Source organism: Poromitra crassiceps, assembly GCF_964638095.1.
Source record: "Poromitra crassiceps genome assembly, chromosome: 13".
Lineage (NCBI taxonomy): Eukaryota > Metazoa > Chordata > Actinopteri > Beryciformes > Melamphaidae > Poromitra > Poromitra crassiceps.
Window position 1 is genome coordinate 44,393,935 of NC_139644.1, and position 19,207 is coordinate 44,413,141.

The window sequence follows — 19,207 nt, forward strand, 5'->3', positions numbered from 1 at the left end:
ATGGCAGCCCCGTATGGACAAAAAGGCACCATACGGACAAAGAGGTGATATAGAGGTATAAAGGGTGCCTCTATATCCTTCTAAATGAGCAGAGCAGATCAAAAGATGAACAGCCACAACAAATAGACATAAATATTGATCATATCTACATGCGAAAGGGGGATGACTGTAACACTACGAAACTGTGATATATGAACAATATTAAAGCCCCATTCAGTAAGTTTCCAACTGCGCCCTCTGCGTGCATTAGTATCGATAACGATATCGCTGTTCAAAGTCAACAAAACACAGCGCCAGAAAGCTCTATGTACATGTTGTGACATCGGGTGAAACATCATTTTCGTAGCAAATCTGAATCGAGTTACTTCCTCGTTTTCATGAGCACAGCGCTTCCGCTGTACAGCGCATGCTTCTCTTTTTTCTTTTTTCTTGCTACGGGACGTGACAGACAAACTGCTTAGTCCCAGTGCTGGCCAATGGAGGGCGGTGTGGGATAAATAAAGACGAGGGTCTCCCTATTAAAAGTCAATCTACCATGTCCTGTGAATAAAAAGCTGTTATATTTCAGTAAAAAATGTCAAAAATCTTACTGATTGGGGCTTTAACCAATTTTCTGGGATATTATCTCTCCTCAGAGTCACCTGTTTGAGAGCATCCAGGAGGGCCAAGTATGAGTTTCCAGACAAGGACTGGGCTCACATCTCAGAGGGAGCCAAAGACCTCATATCCAAGCTGCTGGTCCGGGATGCCACTCTGCGTCTCAGTGCTGCTCAGGTCCTCCAGCACCCCTGGGTGCAGGGGGTAGGTGTCTTCTAAACTTGTATTTACACATGACTACTGGTACTCTAATTCATCCAGTGGCATTTATTAGTAATACAATTAGGAGTTTATTTCACAGTCTTTATTTTGTGGTTATTTAAAAGTTAAAGTGTACATGAAGAACCCATGCTGGTGTTTTCATTTCCCCAGAATGCTCCAGAGAGAGATCTTCCAACTCCTCATTTTCTCCAAAGGTAAAAGCAGATAGCTTTGAAAACTGTCAAATTCATCTCTAAAGCCCTTTAAACAATTGTCAGTGCTTGTGCAAAGTGCTTTACAGAGCAACAAAGGACATTGATAAATACATTTTAATTAATTAAATTAAATTAATTAATACATAATACATAAATAATTGTATTACTTTCTGAAGACTGGACAATGTGTGGTGCGTTTATACTATTACATTATACTTTTATACCTCTCAAACCTTTTCTGTTGCTCTGCACAGCCCAGCTTTATTTTCCAACTTTTCTCAAAAGTTTCACAATCTAGGCCGTCCGGGTAGTGTAGCGGTAGATTCCCTGCCTACCAACATGAGGGTCGCAGGTTCGCGCCCCCGGGTTACCGTCGGGTGTCGGGCAATGGGTCTGCGGGTGGGAAGCCAGATTAAGGGTATGTGTCCTGAAGCGGCTGGCATGTCTTGGAGGAAGCATGGAGCTAGTCTACGGCTCTCCCCAGATTGGCAGAGGGTGGAGCAGTGACCCTGGGCAGCAGGGGGAAATTGGCCAAGTACAAATGGAGGGGAAATCTGAAAAAAAGTTTCACAATCTAAGTTTTTACTCTGAAGGCAAAATCGCTCTACTTCCTGTCTCACCCTGGTTAACTCCTACAGTAGGTAACTTGACGCAGCAAAATCGCACCACTTCCTGTCTAGTCCTGAGCAGGAAAGCTAACTTTTACTTGGCCCCACATGTTCTTTTGGGCATGAAGTGTCCTAAATGAGAGCATTCAACCGTGTGTGTGTGTGTGTGTGTGTGTGTGTGTGTGTGTGTGTGTGTGTGTGTGTGTGTGTGTGTGTGTGTGTGTGTGTGTGTGTGTGTGTGTGTGTGTGTGTGTGTGTGTGTGTGTGTGTGTGTGTGTGTGTGTGTGTGAGAGAGAGTTCTCCCGTTCTGGAGTCCCCAAAACTGTTTGTCTTCATACTCCAAACGGACAGTAGGCGTTTTCGGACCAGAAGAGTTAGTTAAAGACAGGCATCCATGATCTTACAGATGCTCTTCTCCCTTCTCTCTCCTGACAGGAACAGCAGCACCAAAGACTTGACCCAGTTCGCTGCGCACGCTATCGCCTTCAACCGGCAGCTGTCCCAGCACGAGGAGCAGCAGGAGGAGGTGGAAGCCCTGGTCTGCTCCATGAGGCTCCAGCACGACGAGAAGCAGGAGGAGGTGGGAGCCCTGGTCTGCTCCATGAGGCTCTCTCCTCCCTCCAACTCCAGGCTGGCCCGCAGTAGGGCCATGTCCAGCGCCCTGCGAGGAGGAGCCATGGAGGAACTCACCCCCTGACTGACTCAACCCCCCACTTAAGGCTTGGGTGAACGTCCTCCCGTCTTTGTCGTCCCACTGACAAGTCGCTCTATTGTTCATTCTTAAAGGAGAATTCCTGTTTTTTACACCCCAGACCTTATTTCCAGCTTAAAATATGTTTTACTCGCCCAAATAACTTTGGTTTCATTCTGATCTCCCTAGAAGATATTCAGATCCAAGTAGAGTCCTGGAACTGGCCAAAACAGGCGTAAATGGGGCATATGTCGTTCACACTGTAAATAACATATTTTCTGTCACCTCGCAGTTGGTTGTTATATAATTATGGGAACATGAATTAGCTATGTAATGAACCTCAGATGTGCTTATGTTCTTCTTCTGTGGTTTTCTCTTCTTATTCTGTTATCAAACAGAAGCGCTTCTCGCTTCTTCTCATGAAGCACACCCGGGGCAGGTCAGAGTTCACTCCGTCTGTTGTGTTTTGTAGCGTAGCAGCCTATCTTAGCATAGAGATATGATCTGATTTCAAGATTATGGACGATTCAATTAAATTGCTGCTTGTATGGAATAAGGCCATATATCGATTACAAACAGCAGCGGGAGATAAAGCGGGAGATGTTATCTATGTGACGGACACTCGGACAGCAAACAGAGCAGGCTGTCGGCAGCACGGGAGGTTCGTTACATAGCTACTTCATGTTCTCATAATGATAAGTCACCCCTTGGCCCTTAACCCTCCGTTTTGCATGTTCACGTGGAGGGTGTCCCGATTGTTTTTTGCATCAGATTATTTATATACTATAAGAAAGAGAGTTGGAGAAAGAAAAAAAGGTGCAAAATCTTAATGGGTGCGTTTTTATTATTAATTTAAATATCCTGCATTATATAAGAATTTAAATCTCCTACCACTGCCAATACCAACATTCAGCTAGGGAAAGCAAAATACAAATAAAGCAAGACACTATCTGTCTGCTGCACTTGCCCCCAAATCACTAAATATCCCCCCCCTGCCTGGAAGTAAAATTTCAACAGAGATGATGCTAGACTGGGTTTTTGACGATAACACACCCAAACAGCTGGATAATGTTTACTACCCTCGTCTTTTCACCCATGTTCACATAGTCCTACCTGATGAGGTGGGTCGGGGCATTATTGACAGATGATGAAGTCGTGTGAACTAGCTTGTTCCCCTCCCCCCCGAACAGGCGCCCCAACTGACCAGAGGAGGTGCTAGTGCAGCGACCAGGACTCATACGCCGCTGGCTTCCCACCGATAGACACGGGCAATTGTGTCTGTAGGAACGTCTTGAGCACGCCGAAAATACCGCTGCCCGGGAATTGAACCCGGGTCTCCGTGGTGGTAGGCGAGTGCTTATTATACCTCTACACTACCCAGACCCACCCTGTCAATGAAATGTTTAACTTTAACAAATCACCAGCTTACTGGGGACCCCCTGATGGTCCCCAGACCCCATGTTGAGTCGACAACCACTCGTTAGGTTCTATCTTACTAATTGCATTATTATGCTTCTCAAGGTGGATATGGTGAATCCCATGAAGAATAAGAAGTGCAACCACCACTATGATGAAGCAGCCATCCTGGCCCTCATCAAAGCAAGACACACCCAGAAGAAGAAATGCGGGTAAAACACACTCCCTCTGCAGACCGCTAGAAAGTCCACTCAGCTTTTTCCACCACTAAACAACTGGGCGGGCCGGTGTGGGACCAGAACTTAACCTTAACTCACATTTTCTTCATTATAGCGCTTTGATGTTTCAGACAAATGAAGTTTGGCTGCCTCCTAGAGGAAAACAGATGAAATTGTGCCACCTGGCCAGTTGTTGTGAAGGAAACGTGCTTATTGTCTTGGCCTTGGTTAAGCTGTGTTCACACCGAGATATTTATTTTTCTCTCTGTCGCTCGATTCAACCCTTTGGAATCGCTCTGTCGCTCTGTTTAAATCGCTCGTCAACAGGCACAATAATTGACGGACATGTGGGGGCTATAACGTTACGCAATGTCATGATGTTTGTCCACTACGAGGCCGAGCCACCGTAGTTGTTTACAAGCTAAGCCTATCAGCGTGCTCCTAATGCGAGCTCTATACCGGTAGTACAGACTTCACTTCATGTCAGCTGTCAGCCTGTCAATCAGCTGTCAATGCAGTTTGTTGCCACACAATAAACCAGCGGTTTGTTCCAAGCCAGTGTGATCCTTGACTCACTCTCACACGGCAGCCAATCAGCGTTGAACAGCGAGCGACTGATGCCAGCGTAATTTCGCTCGAGTTGGGATATTTCATCTCGGGCGTATTTTCGCCCTATCGTTCTGTCTCTGTCGCTCGGACGCCCAGCGATTTTTCTCCCGGGCGAATATACGCTCAATCGCTCGTTTGCATTGACTTTGTATGTAAACTCGATGCCAGCGAAAAATTTTAATAGGTCGGTGTGAACGCAGCTTTAGCAGTTTGTTTTCAAAGACACAAACTCTGGACGTTTTAATTTTGGGTAAAGCCAGAGGGTTTTTATATGGCTTACGCCAGCTCTGGGAGTATGAAGTGCTTTGAATGTGAGACGTTAAACGGTCTGGTTAAACGCAGGTAGACGCGTCTACTTACTTATTCTTCAGACGGATTTGCGTCTACTCACTTCTAAATCTCCTTTGATGCAAATCCATTCAAGTTTTTTTTCTCTTTTGGGACTAAAGTCTCTGCCGGGCAGCCGGGCAGATTGAGATTCCACCAGGAAACGTTGCATTACGACGGCGAGATGAGGCGGACGTAGCCTGTCTAGTGAATACTTGTGTCCACCAGAGGCGTCCCCGAAGCGGCTCTCCGCTCTGCTCCACAAATCAGCCTGTGTATTTTAGCTTCTCTCAAGAGTCACGTCAAGCAGCACAGAGCAGATCAAGCTGGGCAGGAATTCACGAGAATAATAAAATAAAACATCCTGTCGATTTTCCCCCCATTGGGGGGTGCCAATTTAGCCTGCTTTCTATAATAATGCATCCCTCAATTACTTGAATGCTTCCATTATTTTGGCAGCTACTTGGGTTCAAATTAACTTAGTGAGTTGGTTTGAAATTTGTGTATCAATGAACTAAATTCAGTAATGTTCAGGTTATGGTAGTCTAATTGTTCTCATTGTTACATTGTAGCCTTTAACTCAATCAAAATGTTGTTTTTGTAGACACCAATAATGACTGCCCAGCAAATGTAGTTGAAACTAGTAAGTATAGTTAAAGCAGGACTAAACCCCCAAACACCTTTTTCAGCTTTTAACCAATATATATGGCTTTTGGGGTGGTATGTGAAGGATTCTGGTCAAAATCTCCACATCTGTGACCAATCTGTTAAAATTGTACAAACCCCTATCATTTCAGCAGCATAAGTTCCCTCTATGGGTTCAAACCTGCTTTTTTTTGTGCCCTCAAATGAATGGGCGATTTGGTACATCGTGACGTCACGGTGGTATTTGCGCGTGCCCCACTCATGTGAAAATGTGTTTTTTCCCCCCATGTGATTATTACTGTAGTTAATGCGGCGCGAGCCCTTTAAGAGCAATGTGGCACGTTGGACAACAGCGGGATGGTGTACACAGCATTAATTATAGCCTCCTTCACCGCCTCGGCCGGCATCTTCTTTGAAAAGTTGAAACAAATCTCGGAACGCCTCCTCTCGAGACCTCGACTCTGATTGGCTAAACGGACAGTGACTATCCGACCATCCGACCATCCGATACGTCTATCCAGAAAAAGTTCATCCCTCTTCAACTTTCTGTCCATCAAAACGTATGCAAATCTTCTGGATACGTACGCTTCTGAGTACTCCACGGACAGTCGGACAGCTGTCATTGAAAATGAATGGAAGTGAACAGAGAAATGAACGCACACGGACAGACACCACGGATCAGTGTGGCCAAGGCCTAATGTAACGCTACGCTGTGTCCGTTGCATTGTTTTTGAGATGACCTGGAACATAGTTGTTAGTTGTGAGCTAATAACGTTAGTTGTGTGGCAATAAAACAACACTGAATTACCAGTTTGATATAACGGTCAACCGAGTCACACTCTTTCCATGAAGCCCACCAGCTTTAATAATATCTGTTGGCTAGTTGTTGATATTTAAAGTCCCTGGAAACCAGAAATATTTCTTTATTATTTAGCATTTTGAGTTCATCACATCACAGGACCCTATGTTAATAAGCCACCAGCCAAATTTGAACGATGATGAACGTCGCAAAGTATATAAATTTAGGTTTGACAGTCATGGCAAAAGTCATGAGAATCAATTAGTTTTTAGAGTGTATTTTCTCCCGCGGACTGTGTGGGCGTGTCAGGCTGTCTTGAGAAATCTGATGTAGTTACCGTAGTTCATTTGTTGACTGAATGTTTCTCAGAATGCGATTATCATGCTGCTGACTAACCCTGGTTTTAGTGCTGTGACTCACATATATGTGGACATGTTCCTATAAGTGCCTTTTATAGTTTCACTGTGCTTATGTGTTGATCTATATCTGATGGAGAAAAGTTGATTTTCACATTAATTATAATTAAATATTTTTTTACATTGCCAGGTTGCAAACCAACAAGTGAACTCCTACAACTCATCAGTTCAACTGGAAAATGGCAGCCATGCTAATTAACGTGGCCATGGGCCTGAAGTCACTTCACAGCTGGGTAAGTGGGTCACTCACATCACTAACCTGTTATTTTACGAGCTATTATTATATGACTCTCTTTCAAGAGTCATATAAAAAAGGTATCGAACACTCTAAAATTCAATCTCTGCAATTTTAGGCAGATTAGAGCATCTCTGACTGACAGTGCGGCTCTAACCTTTCTCCATTCAATGATTTTTGCACATATAGACTACTGCCTCACTGGTCCTTCACAGGAGTAACCACCTTGAAGCCCGTCGAGTCTCTATATAAAAAGGCCCTGCAAATTTTAGATAAGAAACCTATCTTACCATCATTGCAATATACTTCTAAAGTACAAGCTCCTCAGCTTTGACAATTATAAAAAATTTAAAATTGCCTGTATGATTTATAAAATCCTTCATGGGCTAGCACCACCTCCTTTAGAATGCTTTATCAAACGGAGAGCTACCCAGAACACCACGCGAAGCTCGTCGAGAGGTGACTGTGAACTACCTCTGAGACGGTCCTCTGTCGGACAAAATGTTTTGTCCTACAGGGGTAGCAAACTGTGGAATAGCCTACCAATGTCAGTCAGAGAGAGTAGCAGTTTTCACACCTTTAAGGGGCTGTTAAAGTCATGGCTCAGATCAAGGGGCCCTTTACACGAGGACAGTTTCTGAAAGAAACGACACAATAGCGTTTCCTTCACACCTTTTCCTTCACACCTTATCCCTGTTTACATGAGCGCTGTTGAATTTTTAAAACGCCGTAATGTACATGCCAGGTCGCTAGGTGGCAGTGTGATCACCTTATTCTTTGCCCATACAAGGACGCTTACTGCATGACGTAATTTCGCTTTAAACGCGGAAGTAGAGTACACTTTCCGCAGTCATTTAGACTTGCCAAAAAGCTTTTTTCAAGCTAAAAAAAAAACCCAAACTGTTAAAGTTTTAATATTTGTCGGGTGAGAATGTAACATATATGTGACCAGTTTATCAGAATAACGCCTATTGGAAATCTTTAACGAGCAGCGAGGACCGGGAGCGCTGACTGTGATCTGTCACCCTACTGCTACTGGCAGTGAGAAAACACTGTCGACGTGCTTTTGTAACTAACGTTAAATGCCGACCGGGTACAGCCATCGGCTCCTTGCAGCAGTAACGCTATGAACATGTAACTGAAGTTGGCCGCAGTGTAGCTTAATTCTGAGTGTTGCCAAACTTCATTCATACTGACGTTGTATTTGGTTGCCAACTCGCGCACAGCATCGCGTGTGTCGCCTGTGCAGGCACGTCAGAGTTTCTGAAATGTACCGTTCCAAAGTGATTACATGGAGCGCTCAGCGGGGAGCGTCACCAAGAACTCCACTCTGGAGGGTGGTTTTAAAATGTGTCGTTTCCTAAGCGCGAATTTGCCGTCGCCGTCTTAACGGGAGGCACTAACGATACAATAATTCCCCGTTTCCATAGGAAACCGTCCTCGTGTAAAGTGCCCCCAAATCAAAACTGCGACCATATCTAAACCCTTTTGTTTCATGTGTTGTTTTTGTATATATATATCCTTGTAAGTCCTATGTCTACCTTGGTCAATGTCCCTAATGTTTCCTGTTTTTGTTTTATTTGTATTACATACCGGAATTGAAGGTCTGTATGTGCCCACTTGAATTGCAAAGTTAAATGCCTCCTTCATGTATATGTATGTCTCCTCTCCTTTTTACCCTATGTGTATGTATGTGTCACCTACATTGCACCCCTGTCAGTTGCCCTATGTATGCACTAATTTTTCTATTTCTTCTTTTTAAACTTTTTTGTACCTCACCTGTCGAGGGACTACGGATGGAAATTAGCTAAGGCTATAATCCGGCACATTTACATGCAAATGTTCATTAATGTTGCACTGTCCCTGAAATAAATAAATAAAAAATTACCTACCTGTCTTTAGACTAAATGTCATGACTTTGTTTCAATCTTTTTACAGTTAACAAACAAGCCAGAGCTCCCAGCCCACCGCCCAGCGACATGGTTCTGTGAAACAGTGCCTTCTCCTTCAACCAGGTATAATTCTGGACTTGATCTGAAAGCTTGTGTGATTTATCAAATGTCTTCAAAGGGCGTAATGTAGGGCTAGCATTTGAATCCAGAGGTAAATTAGTATTTGGGACAGCCCTACAGTTGGAACAATATTTGGCATTAAAATGTAATACTTTAATTTGCCTTCATTCCAGTGGCAGCTGGTCTCCTCTCCATGACCTTCTGCTCATGACCGATGCCTGCAGCAACTGGCGGATGGAGCAGGATGTGGCCGTGCTGACCAAGCAGCTGGAACAGCAAGGTAGAGCATGAAGAAGCACACATGAATTTGAATGAGTTTTCATAAACTGTTAAACTCCACCTACCTCCCCCCCATAGAGACACTGCGGAGCGTGCCATCATTCAGAAACCACGCCCAAAACGGGGGAAAACACAATCTCCCCTCCAATCCTGGCATTCCTCCTATGTCGCGTGCATGGTCGGGTGTTGCACAAAAATATCGTATATGCGGAAGATGAACACTCCAACTTACTTCATTGACAGCAACATCCACATTTTTCTTCTTGCCAATTCTCAATGGCTTCCTTGTTTTCCTTGGGAGTACAAAAAAATGTTAACTGGCGATTTTTTTTTACATTTGTTGTCTGCGCAGCCCACCACACAACAGCTTTTAGCTATGTTTAATTCAAGGAAAATGACACTGGTGTGTGGAAATGAACTGTGCTTTTCCCCCGTGATGGGCGTGGCCTATTTCATACTGTACATTTACTGTTTCTCATCTCACTCTGTAACCATCTATCTATACAGACTGAGAACATCCAGTTGAAACGCAGTCTGGAGAAGCTGAGAGGACAGCGTGAGGAACAGGAGCTAGAGATCAACAGGTAAGCACCTAAGGACTCAAAACACTTGAAGGGAATGTGAGTCTCTCTTCTTTTTTCATTTCTTTTCATGAGTGCTGGTTGTACGACAAGAGACCATTTCTCATTTGTGACTCAGAAAAAACGACAGGACTTCTGATGAAGCTGTTTTTATTCATTCATGTATAAATTGCCTGACCCACAGTTTCACTGCTCGCCTGTCTCTTTTAGGTTGACAACACGCCTGAAGGAGGAGAGAATCCACTACTTTGACCTCTGCAGTGAGCAGGGGGCGAAGGAGTGGATGCTGACCCAAGAGCTCATCTCCAAAATCAAGGATGAGAAACATCAGCGGGAGATCCAGGACTTGAAGAACCAGGTGGGGAAGCACTGTATGCTATTGTGTGCTGGGGCAGCAGGCTGAAGGCAGCGGACGCCAACAGACTCAACAAACTGATCCGTAAGGCCAGGGACATTGTGGGGCTGGATCTGGGCTCTCTGACTGCGGTGTCAGAGAAGAGAACGTTGTCCAGGCTACGCTCCATCATGAGCAACGACTCACACCCACTCCACGGCGTGCTAGTCAAACACAGGAGTACGTTCAGTGAGAGACTGATTCCACCTAGATGCAATACGGAGAGGCACAGGAAATCATTCCTGCCTGTGGCCATTGGTCTATTTAATGCCTCTCTTAAAAGAGCACCTCGGAGACGCTCAGTCAAGGACAGTCTGTTGAAAGGCCAGGAGCCCCTGAGCCCCTGATATAAGAGTCATGAAACAGCTTCCCAGTGTCAATTCCTTTTCTCACCCCTCCCTCATGCCCTTATAGCCAATCCAAGATTCAAGATTCAAGATTTGTATTGTCACTCCAGTCCGTAGTACAAGTATCACGTGTGAAATTCTTGTGCTGTAGACTCCGTTACAACATAGTGCAAAATAGCAGGGCATATGAGTGCAAAAACAACAAGAGACACAACAAGCAATAAAACAAGCCAAAAAACAGTGACATATTCACTGCACATAGGTGCAAATAGTATAGACATAATTTAAACATAATTATAATAATGTTTAATAATTAAACATTCTGTTTGCACAGGTGCAAATAGCATAGACCTAATTAGAATTAAACATACGTAATGGTAGCAGCTGCAGTACAGCTACTACATGATTGTTGGGAGTTTATTTGTGTATGTTAAGGAGTCTCGTGGCCTGCGGGAAGAAACTGTCCCTCAAGCGATTTGTGCGTGCTTTTGGGACAGTGTATCTCCTCCCTGAGGGTAACAGGGAGAACATGTGGTTCACATGTGGGGGTGGTTTGTGTCCTTGATGGTCTTCAGGGACCTCCTGAGGCAATCCAATATTGCTGTAGAGGTGGAATGATGAGCAGCTGTAGTGCCTTATGCAACTTGGATGACATTAGTTTTTCGGCCTCTGCATCTTTGACATGATAGTAGAAGTGGTTACCAGACTGGGGTGGGGACATCTCTCTCTGGCTGTCGTGTGTGTTTTCCTGATCAGAATGTATCTTTGACATGATAGTAGAAGTGGTTACCAGACTGGGATGGGGACATCTCTCTCTGGCTGTCGTGTGTGTTTTCCTGATCAGAATGTATCTTTGACATGATGGAGAAGTGGTTACCAGACTGGGATGGGGACATCTCTCTCTGGCTGTCGTGTGTGTTTTCCTGATCAGAATGCATCTTTGACATGATAGTAGAAGTGGTTACCAGACTGGGATGGGGACGTCTCTCTCTGGCTGTCGTGTGTGTTTTCTGATCAGAATGCATCTTTGACATGATGGAGAAGTGGTTACCAGACTGGGATGGGGACGTCTCTCTCTGGCTGTCGTGTGTGTTTTCCTGATCAGAATGCATCTTTGACATGATAGTAGAAGTGGTTACCAGACTGGGATGGGGACGTCTCTCTCTGGCTGTCGTGTGTGTTTTCCTGATCAGAATGCATCTTTGACATGATAGTAGAAGTGGTTACCAGACTGGGATGGGGACGTCTCTCTCTGGCTGTCGTGTGTGTTTTCTGATCAGAATGCATCTTTGACATGATGGAGAAGTGGTTACCAGACTGGGATGGGGACGTCTCTCTCTGGCTGTCGTGTGTGTTTTCTGATCAGAATGCATCTTTGACATGATGGAGAAGTGGTTACCAGACTGGGATGGGGACGTCTCTCTCTGGCTGTCGTGTGTGTTTTCTGATCAGAATGCATCTTTGACATGATAGTAGAAGTGGTTACCAGACTGGGATGGGGACGTCTCTCTCTGGCTGTCGTGTGTGTTTTCTGATCAGAATGCATCTTTGACATGATGGAGAAGTGGTTACCAGACTGGGATGGGGACGTCTCTCTCTGGCTGTCGTGTGTGTTTTCCTGATCAGAATGCATCTTTGACATGATAGTAGAAGTGGTTACCAGACTGGGATGGGGACGTCTCTCTCTGGCTGTCGTGTGTGTTTTCTGATCAGAATGGAACTTAGGCTGGAAATTGGAGCAATTTGTTATGCAGTAACCTCTGACATCACTGTTCCCCTTTGTTGCTGGAGAAGAGTTGAAAATGCTATTTTGTTCAGATTGCCTGTTCCAGTGTGTTCCAGGCCAACGGCGCCCCCGCCAGGCCAGAAAAAAGATTGATTTTTTTTCCTGCTTTCCCCAAAATTTCAATAAACCTTTATGGCATATTATTACAATACAACAATGCTGGTGTTGACAGTGTTGACAGTAATAGAAGATGCCAAATCATTAAAAACAATAAGCATTTTGCTTTTAGGAGCATTGTGCCAGCGTGCAGCGCTGTTCCAAAACGTGTCAACGTGTGTCGTTGCCTGGGAAACGCACATCCCATAATACAACTGTTCGCATCGCATCCCATAATAGTATGATGATACTTGGGATGCCATTGCGTACATGGATGCGAACAGGTTAGCTAAAAGTTTAGTGTCGCCAGTGAGGGCCCCCATCGTTGCGGTCGGGGTACATTTCGAAATCCCTCCAGGCCTGAAATTTTTCTAGGGGAAACACTGCTGTTCCCATATTATTCTCAGAAGCAATAATCAGTGATTTGATAATGTTTGCTTTTATACTAAGACCATCAAAGCTAGATTCAGAAAGAAGAGCGAACATTTTCTGAGGAGTTAGGAAACTATTCAAATCTCATAAAACAATCAAATGTTCACTCACTTTATTATCCATTCAACTGATGCAAAAGGCATTAGCATCTTGTCCCTTGTCCTTACAGGTTGATAGCATGCGGGGCAGTGATGCGACCCTACGTGGAGGCCAAGATATCCCACAAGTCCCACACCACCATCAAGTACTTCCTGAAGATGTGGAGCAGCGTCAGCGAGACGCTCATCTTCAACTTCCTGGGCGTGGCCACGGTGGACGGACAGCACTCCTGGAACTGGACCTTCGTCACGGTCACTGTCATCCTGTGTCTGGTGGCACGGGTCATAGGTCAGCTCTACTGTAGTGGTTTCCAAACGTTCTGAACGTATATGTGATGGCAGGCGGGGGTGTGTTAAGATATACATTCAAACGGAAACATGATGTCATGGTGGACTGCCGTTGATAATCTATGCACAAGTCAAGTGAATAGCTTCTTATGAAACACGTTTGTCACAAAGTTCACTATAGAGCAAGTACTGTACATAATATGTTAAGCAATGAGCAGAGCATATATATATATATATATATATATATATATATATATACATATATATACACCAGAGGGTTAGGGTAGCGGAGCGGTGATAATTACCGCTCCTCGCTCCCAGAGCGGTCCTTTCCACCCGCTCCAGCGCTCACGGCCGCTCCAGACCGCTCCCCGCTCGATACAGATTTCACCCGCTCGCACTCACCACTCCACTCCGCTCAAAAGAATAAGAGAGATAAAAAGGCCAGGGTGTTTTAATTTGCATTTAAACGCGTTTCGGCATATGTGCCTTCATCAGAGCAGAGCATGCTCTGATGAAGGCACATATGCCGAAACGCGTTGACCCTCAATAAAAAAAGAAAGTGGAAATCTGAAGTCTTGCATCTCAATTTTTGGCGTGCTGCTACCGTCACTCTTGTAGTGATTTTTTTGATGATATACTGTCTGTCTGTGACTTCATTGGTTGTTGCCAAGAGTCACGAGCTCATCACAAGATACTGCCACACACATCATGTGATGGGAGAGCTTGTGATGGAAAACCGTTTTTAAGTTGTAGCGGTCAGTGGGTTTGTGGTCACTTCAGTGCCTACGGAGCCATCTCACATAGAGTAGCTTATTAAAACACACAATCAGAGAGAAAAGTCATTTGACTTTTATTAGGGCTAATTCATAAAACTCTGCAGTGACAGAACAGCAGCACGCAAAATCTGCACCACGGTAATTTACCCCGATTCATAAAATTATGAATTATGATTGTGAATACCATGATGGATCCACATTAGTTATTAGTCAGCTGCAACACAGGTGATCACAGCCAATCACAACCAACATGTTAATTAAGCTTGACATATGCAACAGTCTGCCTCTGAGTCTGTATCTGTCAATGGGCAGCAGAGACATGTTAGAATGGCAGATGATGTTGGGCATGGTAAACCAAATGTTTATGATGTCACTGACTGAGATTATGAATTGGTCAGTGGTGATCATCACCTGATGAAGACCTATCAATGCTCTGTAAGATAAATATATAGGAGCATTGGTGGCAGCAGCCTTCTCTTTAGGCTACTTTATCTCTGCTACACTCCAGCACCTGCTAAAACGTTTATGTGACGTGTATGGTCATCTTCTCTTTTTCAAAATGATAATTTTCATTAGTTAACGTTCATTTTTACAATAGACCGTGACCAAAATGGGTGGAAGAATGGAGAAAACGGGTCATGCAAAATTTGCAAATCGCTTCCCAATATTTCGCATTTTGAAGCACCCTACCGTGACGGTATCTGCCCCTAACGTTACTCTAAACCTGCCAGTAAGTTTTATGATACAGCCCCATTCTATGGCCCTAAATGGTCAACTCTGGCAACTAAATAGGCAAAAAAAATAGCAAATATTACAGTATTTGACCCAAATCTGTTACACACACACTCAAACCCAGTTTCTCATGACATTGTCCTTCCCAGGTGTGGTTGCTCTGGTCTACGTTATCAACAAGTTCCACATCGTCAAGCTGACCACCAAGGACCAGTTCATTATAGCCTACGGTGGCCTGCGAGGAGCCATCGCCTTCTCCCTGTGCTACCTGCTGGACAAGGACCATTTCCCCATGAGAGACATGTTCCTCACCGCCATCATCACCGTCATCTTCTTCACTGTCTTTGTCCAGGTACTGGGACACCATCTTGTCTGTTCTGTTCCCCACTCAACAGACTGTGTTGTCACATCGTTAGCCGTTAGCTGTTAGCCGCGTTAATATAAGAGCCCGACCCGTCACCCGTGACGTAAACACATACATGCAGGCAGGCTACATACACAGTCACTCGCAAAGGTTTATTACAGCTGAGAGGCTAAGTAAGGGACGCTAATGTTATCTCTCTGACTCGTTTGCTCCAATACACCCTTTTCACGGGGGCCATTTTGTGTCAAAAAGGCAGGGTAAAGACAGGGGCAAGCATAACACTAATGAGGGTTTCCAACTTCCATGATTCACCCGTTTACACAACTTCTTTGCGGGTTATCTGCCCCGGTGTACAACTGATTCAGCTCAGTCTGTCAGGAGGTGTGAGGTGATGCGCTTCATCAGATGGCCTCTAAGTTTACACCAACCGCAAAGATCATCTCATATCATACGAGGGAGTCCTGTTCAGTCTGTCTCGTGGTGTTGCCTAGTTGAAGGATTTGCCTAATAAGATTCAAGATTATTTCAAGATTTCAAGATTATTTTAATTTGTCCCGAGGGAAATTTGTCTTGGACATACAGGCTGCCACATAGGTACACAGTGCCATAACAAAAACAACAACAAAAAACAATAGTGCATAGCACACCAGTGCCGACATGTGCAAACACACAACCAAAGTGCAAACATCAATAATTTACAGTACAATCAACAATACATTACCTATGACCTGAGTTTAGGAGACTGACTGATATGGGGATGAAAGAGTATTTGTATCTGTTGAGGTGTCTTTTTTTGTTCTTGATTGGGACTCTGTAACGCCTGCCAGATGGAAGCAGTTCGTATTCTGAATACAAGACATGAGAGGGGTCAGCAATGATCTTCCTAGCTTGTCTTATGAGTGATTTTGATAGCGAGGATGATATGCCATTCACCTTGGTGACAAGAGGATACAATTATGAACCAGAGAGAATACAGAAGAGGAACTTTTGCAGAGAGTGAAGTGAACAGGCAGAGAGATGCGCCTCCTGTCTAAATGCCTGGGTGCCCTGGCTGCAGACCTTTTTCACCATTCCCAGGATAAATTGTGGAAAACGTCCCAGACCAGAGAGGCCAGGTGACTTGTTGTCTCTAAAGTAAGTCAGTGTTTTATCTCTCTTCTAAGCCTTCCTGTTTTGTAAACCGCGGCTCTGTGCTCTGTGCAGGCTTTTAGCGGAGGAATACGGTAGTTGTACGGTTGGGAGAAAAAGCAGTGCCGAATGAAACTGCTGTTTTGCGGAAAAGTAAAGCGCTGAAAATTGTCAAAATAGAGCGTGCATGTACACGGATATCGATTTGTTTAGGTGGGCGTTGTTTTAGGTGGCTAAATTACGTTTTTTTGTTTAGTTGTTGACCCCCAGGACTTAGAGAGAAAAAGCTGGTGATGCTGCTGCTCTGGGTGCCGGATCTCGTTCGACGCTGCGCCCCGCTTCAAGAACACTGTACCTAATTAAGTTAGTGTATCTGACTAGCTGATACTTGTTAAATACTTGATAAATGTTTTAACATTGCATGATATTCAGTATAATCTCAGATATCCGGCAAGAAAAAAAATATTAATTTCACTAAACTTCCTGAAATTCCAATTCACTTCCAATGTTTCATTGGAATTGATTGATTGATTGATTGAATTGACCCCAATGCTGTTGCAGACCACCATGCCACTGCATCGTGGCAATTACGGTCAGATGCAGCATTGGGATGCTGAAAATAGGTGTTAGATCTACTGTATGCAGTAGATGGCGCCATTTTGCAATGACGAATACCTCTGTTACATTTAGACTTCACTGTTTATACCAAGATATATTTGAAGCTGCTAGTGTAAGAAAGGAAACCCACAGTGACCTTGGCTTGTGTGATGAACACCAACATGAGGAAGGGATCAGTGGGATATTGCAGCAGACGTGTCTTTAGCATACATGTAACAAACACTGACCTTGCATGCAAGATCATGTGACACAGTTCCATTTCTATTTGGTCCTAGATAGTCCATGGGCCAAGGCAAAAATCGGTACCACCTGAGGTGACCGCACGATTTTGTTATTTTTGTCTTCCTACATGTCTGTAGTTTATATTTTGGTATGATAACCCTGCCCATTTGGTAGCTTAAGGATAGTTATCACTCTGTAAACAAACCTACCGCCATATAAATGACAAAACCCTGATTTCTGTGTATTAGTCCAGATGATATGTGAAAATGATGTTCCCTTTTTCGTAAAAGCATGAAACTTGGTACGCTTATAGTTTGGGGCCCTGTACAGTTTCAGAAATTGAGCCATCAACAAAAATGCCTTGTGGCGGCCATTTTAATTCTGCCATAAGCATAGTTTGCATCATATCTCCTGAACCACACATGCTAACACTGAAAAGGAGATGTCTATCCCAACGTTTTCATGGTCATGGATTACAATGATACCATAGAACATCATAAAGTGTTAAAGTGACTAATCAATTGTGAATTTGATGACGTTGTGAGAAGGAAATGACAGTATCTGATAACTGATGCTATCCTCTCCCGGTAGGGAGGGGAGGCTGGCCAGCGAGACTAACATAATTATGAAATTACCCTCAAAACACAATAATTGTCAATACTAAACCATGTTTGGTAGGCATGAATTTGCAATTAAAATAGCTATAATTCACCATTGTTAATCTCCGTCCTTACTCTAAAAATGGTAAACCCCATCTTGGATTTGGCCGTCTGGCAGAAAGTCGCAGGATGTTTGGGAGGGGCCTGGGGGCTATTTTAACAAAAGGCCCATAGAAGTAACCCTGACCCAAATTACTCATCAAAAAATGTTAGCCAGAGAGTGGTCATGGAATTGAGGTTATAGCATCAGTTATCAGAAACTGTGATTTCCTTCTCACGTCATTAAATTCACCATTGATTAGTTACTTTAACAGTTTATGATGTTCTATATGGTAGCCATCACCTTTTCTGTGTTATCATGTGTGATTCAGGAGATATGATGCAAACTACATAATTCACTTATGGCAGAATTAAAATGGCCACCACGAAGCATTTTTGTGATGGCTCAATTTCTGAAGATTTACGGGGCCCCAAACTATATGCGTACCAAGTTTCATGCTTTTATGAAAAAGTGAACATGATTTTCACATATCATCTGGACTAATACACAGAAATCAGGGTTTTGTCATTTATATGGAGAAGGTTTTTTACAGAGTGATAACTATCAATAAGCTACCAGATTGGCAGGGTTATCATACCAAAATATAAACTAGAGACATGTAGGAAGACAAAAATACAAAAAGTGCGCGGTCCCCTTAGGTGGTACCGATTTCACCATTGGCCCATGGACTAATTGCATTGTATCTTTCTCAAAACACCACTGAATTCACCAAAACATCACTGAATTCACCATTAACTATTCATGTGAACAGTTTATGATGTTGTATAGAGTGTCATTGTAATCCCTGACCATGAAAACATAGGGGTAGACATCACATTTTCTGCGTTATCATGTGTGGTTCAGAGATATGATGAAATCAGGGTTTTGTCATTTTTTGGGGGTAGGTTTGTTTACAGAGTGATAACTATCCTTAAGCTACCAAATCGGAAGGGTTATCATACCAAAATATAAACTAGAGACATGTAGGAAGACAAAAATAACAAAATCGTGCGGTCACCTCAGGTGGTACCGATATGTCAAAATTTCAGCCTTGGCCCATGGACTATTGTGGGCGTGAGATATTTCAACATTGTATTACAATGTTTACAATGATGACTGTTGTCTTTTTGGGTGTAATTCTCCACCCTGGACTTTGTGTCTGCTAGCTTGGCTTTCTTCTTCCTCTGTATGAGCAGTGAAAGTTACATTTTGCCTACATTGTCGATTAATCGGTTAACATAGATTGATCGATCAAATTCTTAATGTAGTAGGAGGAGTAGGGTTGAATTAGTTTGGAGTCTGCTACTATAGGTTGGAGGCTTTAGCTGATGTGGCCTCCAGAAGCATCCTGCGTGAGGCGATCCAGGACCGTCCT

General features: G+C 43.8%; 1 protein-coding gene across 1 annotated transcript in view; it reads left to right on the forward strand.

Annotated features, from left to right (window-relative positions):
• Positions 1-663: 663 nt before the first annotated feature.
• LOC310788581 (uncharacterized protein) overlaps positions 664-19,207 on the forward strand; it is a gene marked incomplete at its 3' end in the record, with an annotated part of 28,185 nt that continues 9,641 nt past the window's right edge. Inside the window, exons 1-11 of the mRNA XM_083650112.1 lie at positions 664-801; positions 970-1,013; positions 2,057-2,346; positions 3,834-3,940; positions 6,873-6,975; positions 8,916-8,992; positions 9,163-9,269; positions 9,776-9,852; positions 10,060-10,207; positions 13,074-13,291; positions 14,951-15,153. Coding sequence (XP_083506238.1) covers positions 13,096-13,291; positions 14,951-15,153 — 399 coding nt within the window. The 5' untranslated portion in view covers positions 664-801; positions 970-1,013; positions 2,057-2,346; ... (5 more) ...; positions 10,060-10,207; positions 13,074-13,095. The remainder of the gene's footprint in view (positions 802-969; positions 1,014-2,056; positions 2,347-3,833; positions 3,941-6,872; positions 6,976-8,915; positions 8,993-9,162; positions 9,270-9,775; positions 9,853-10,059; positions 10,208-13,073; positions 13,292-14,950; positions 15,154-19,207) is intronic.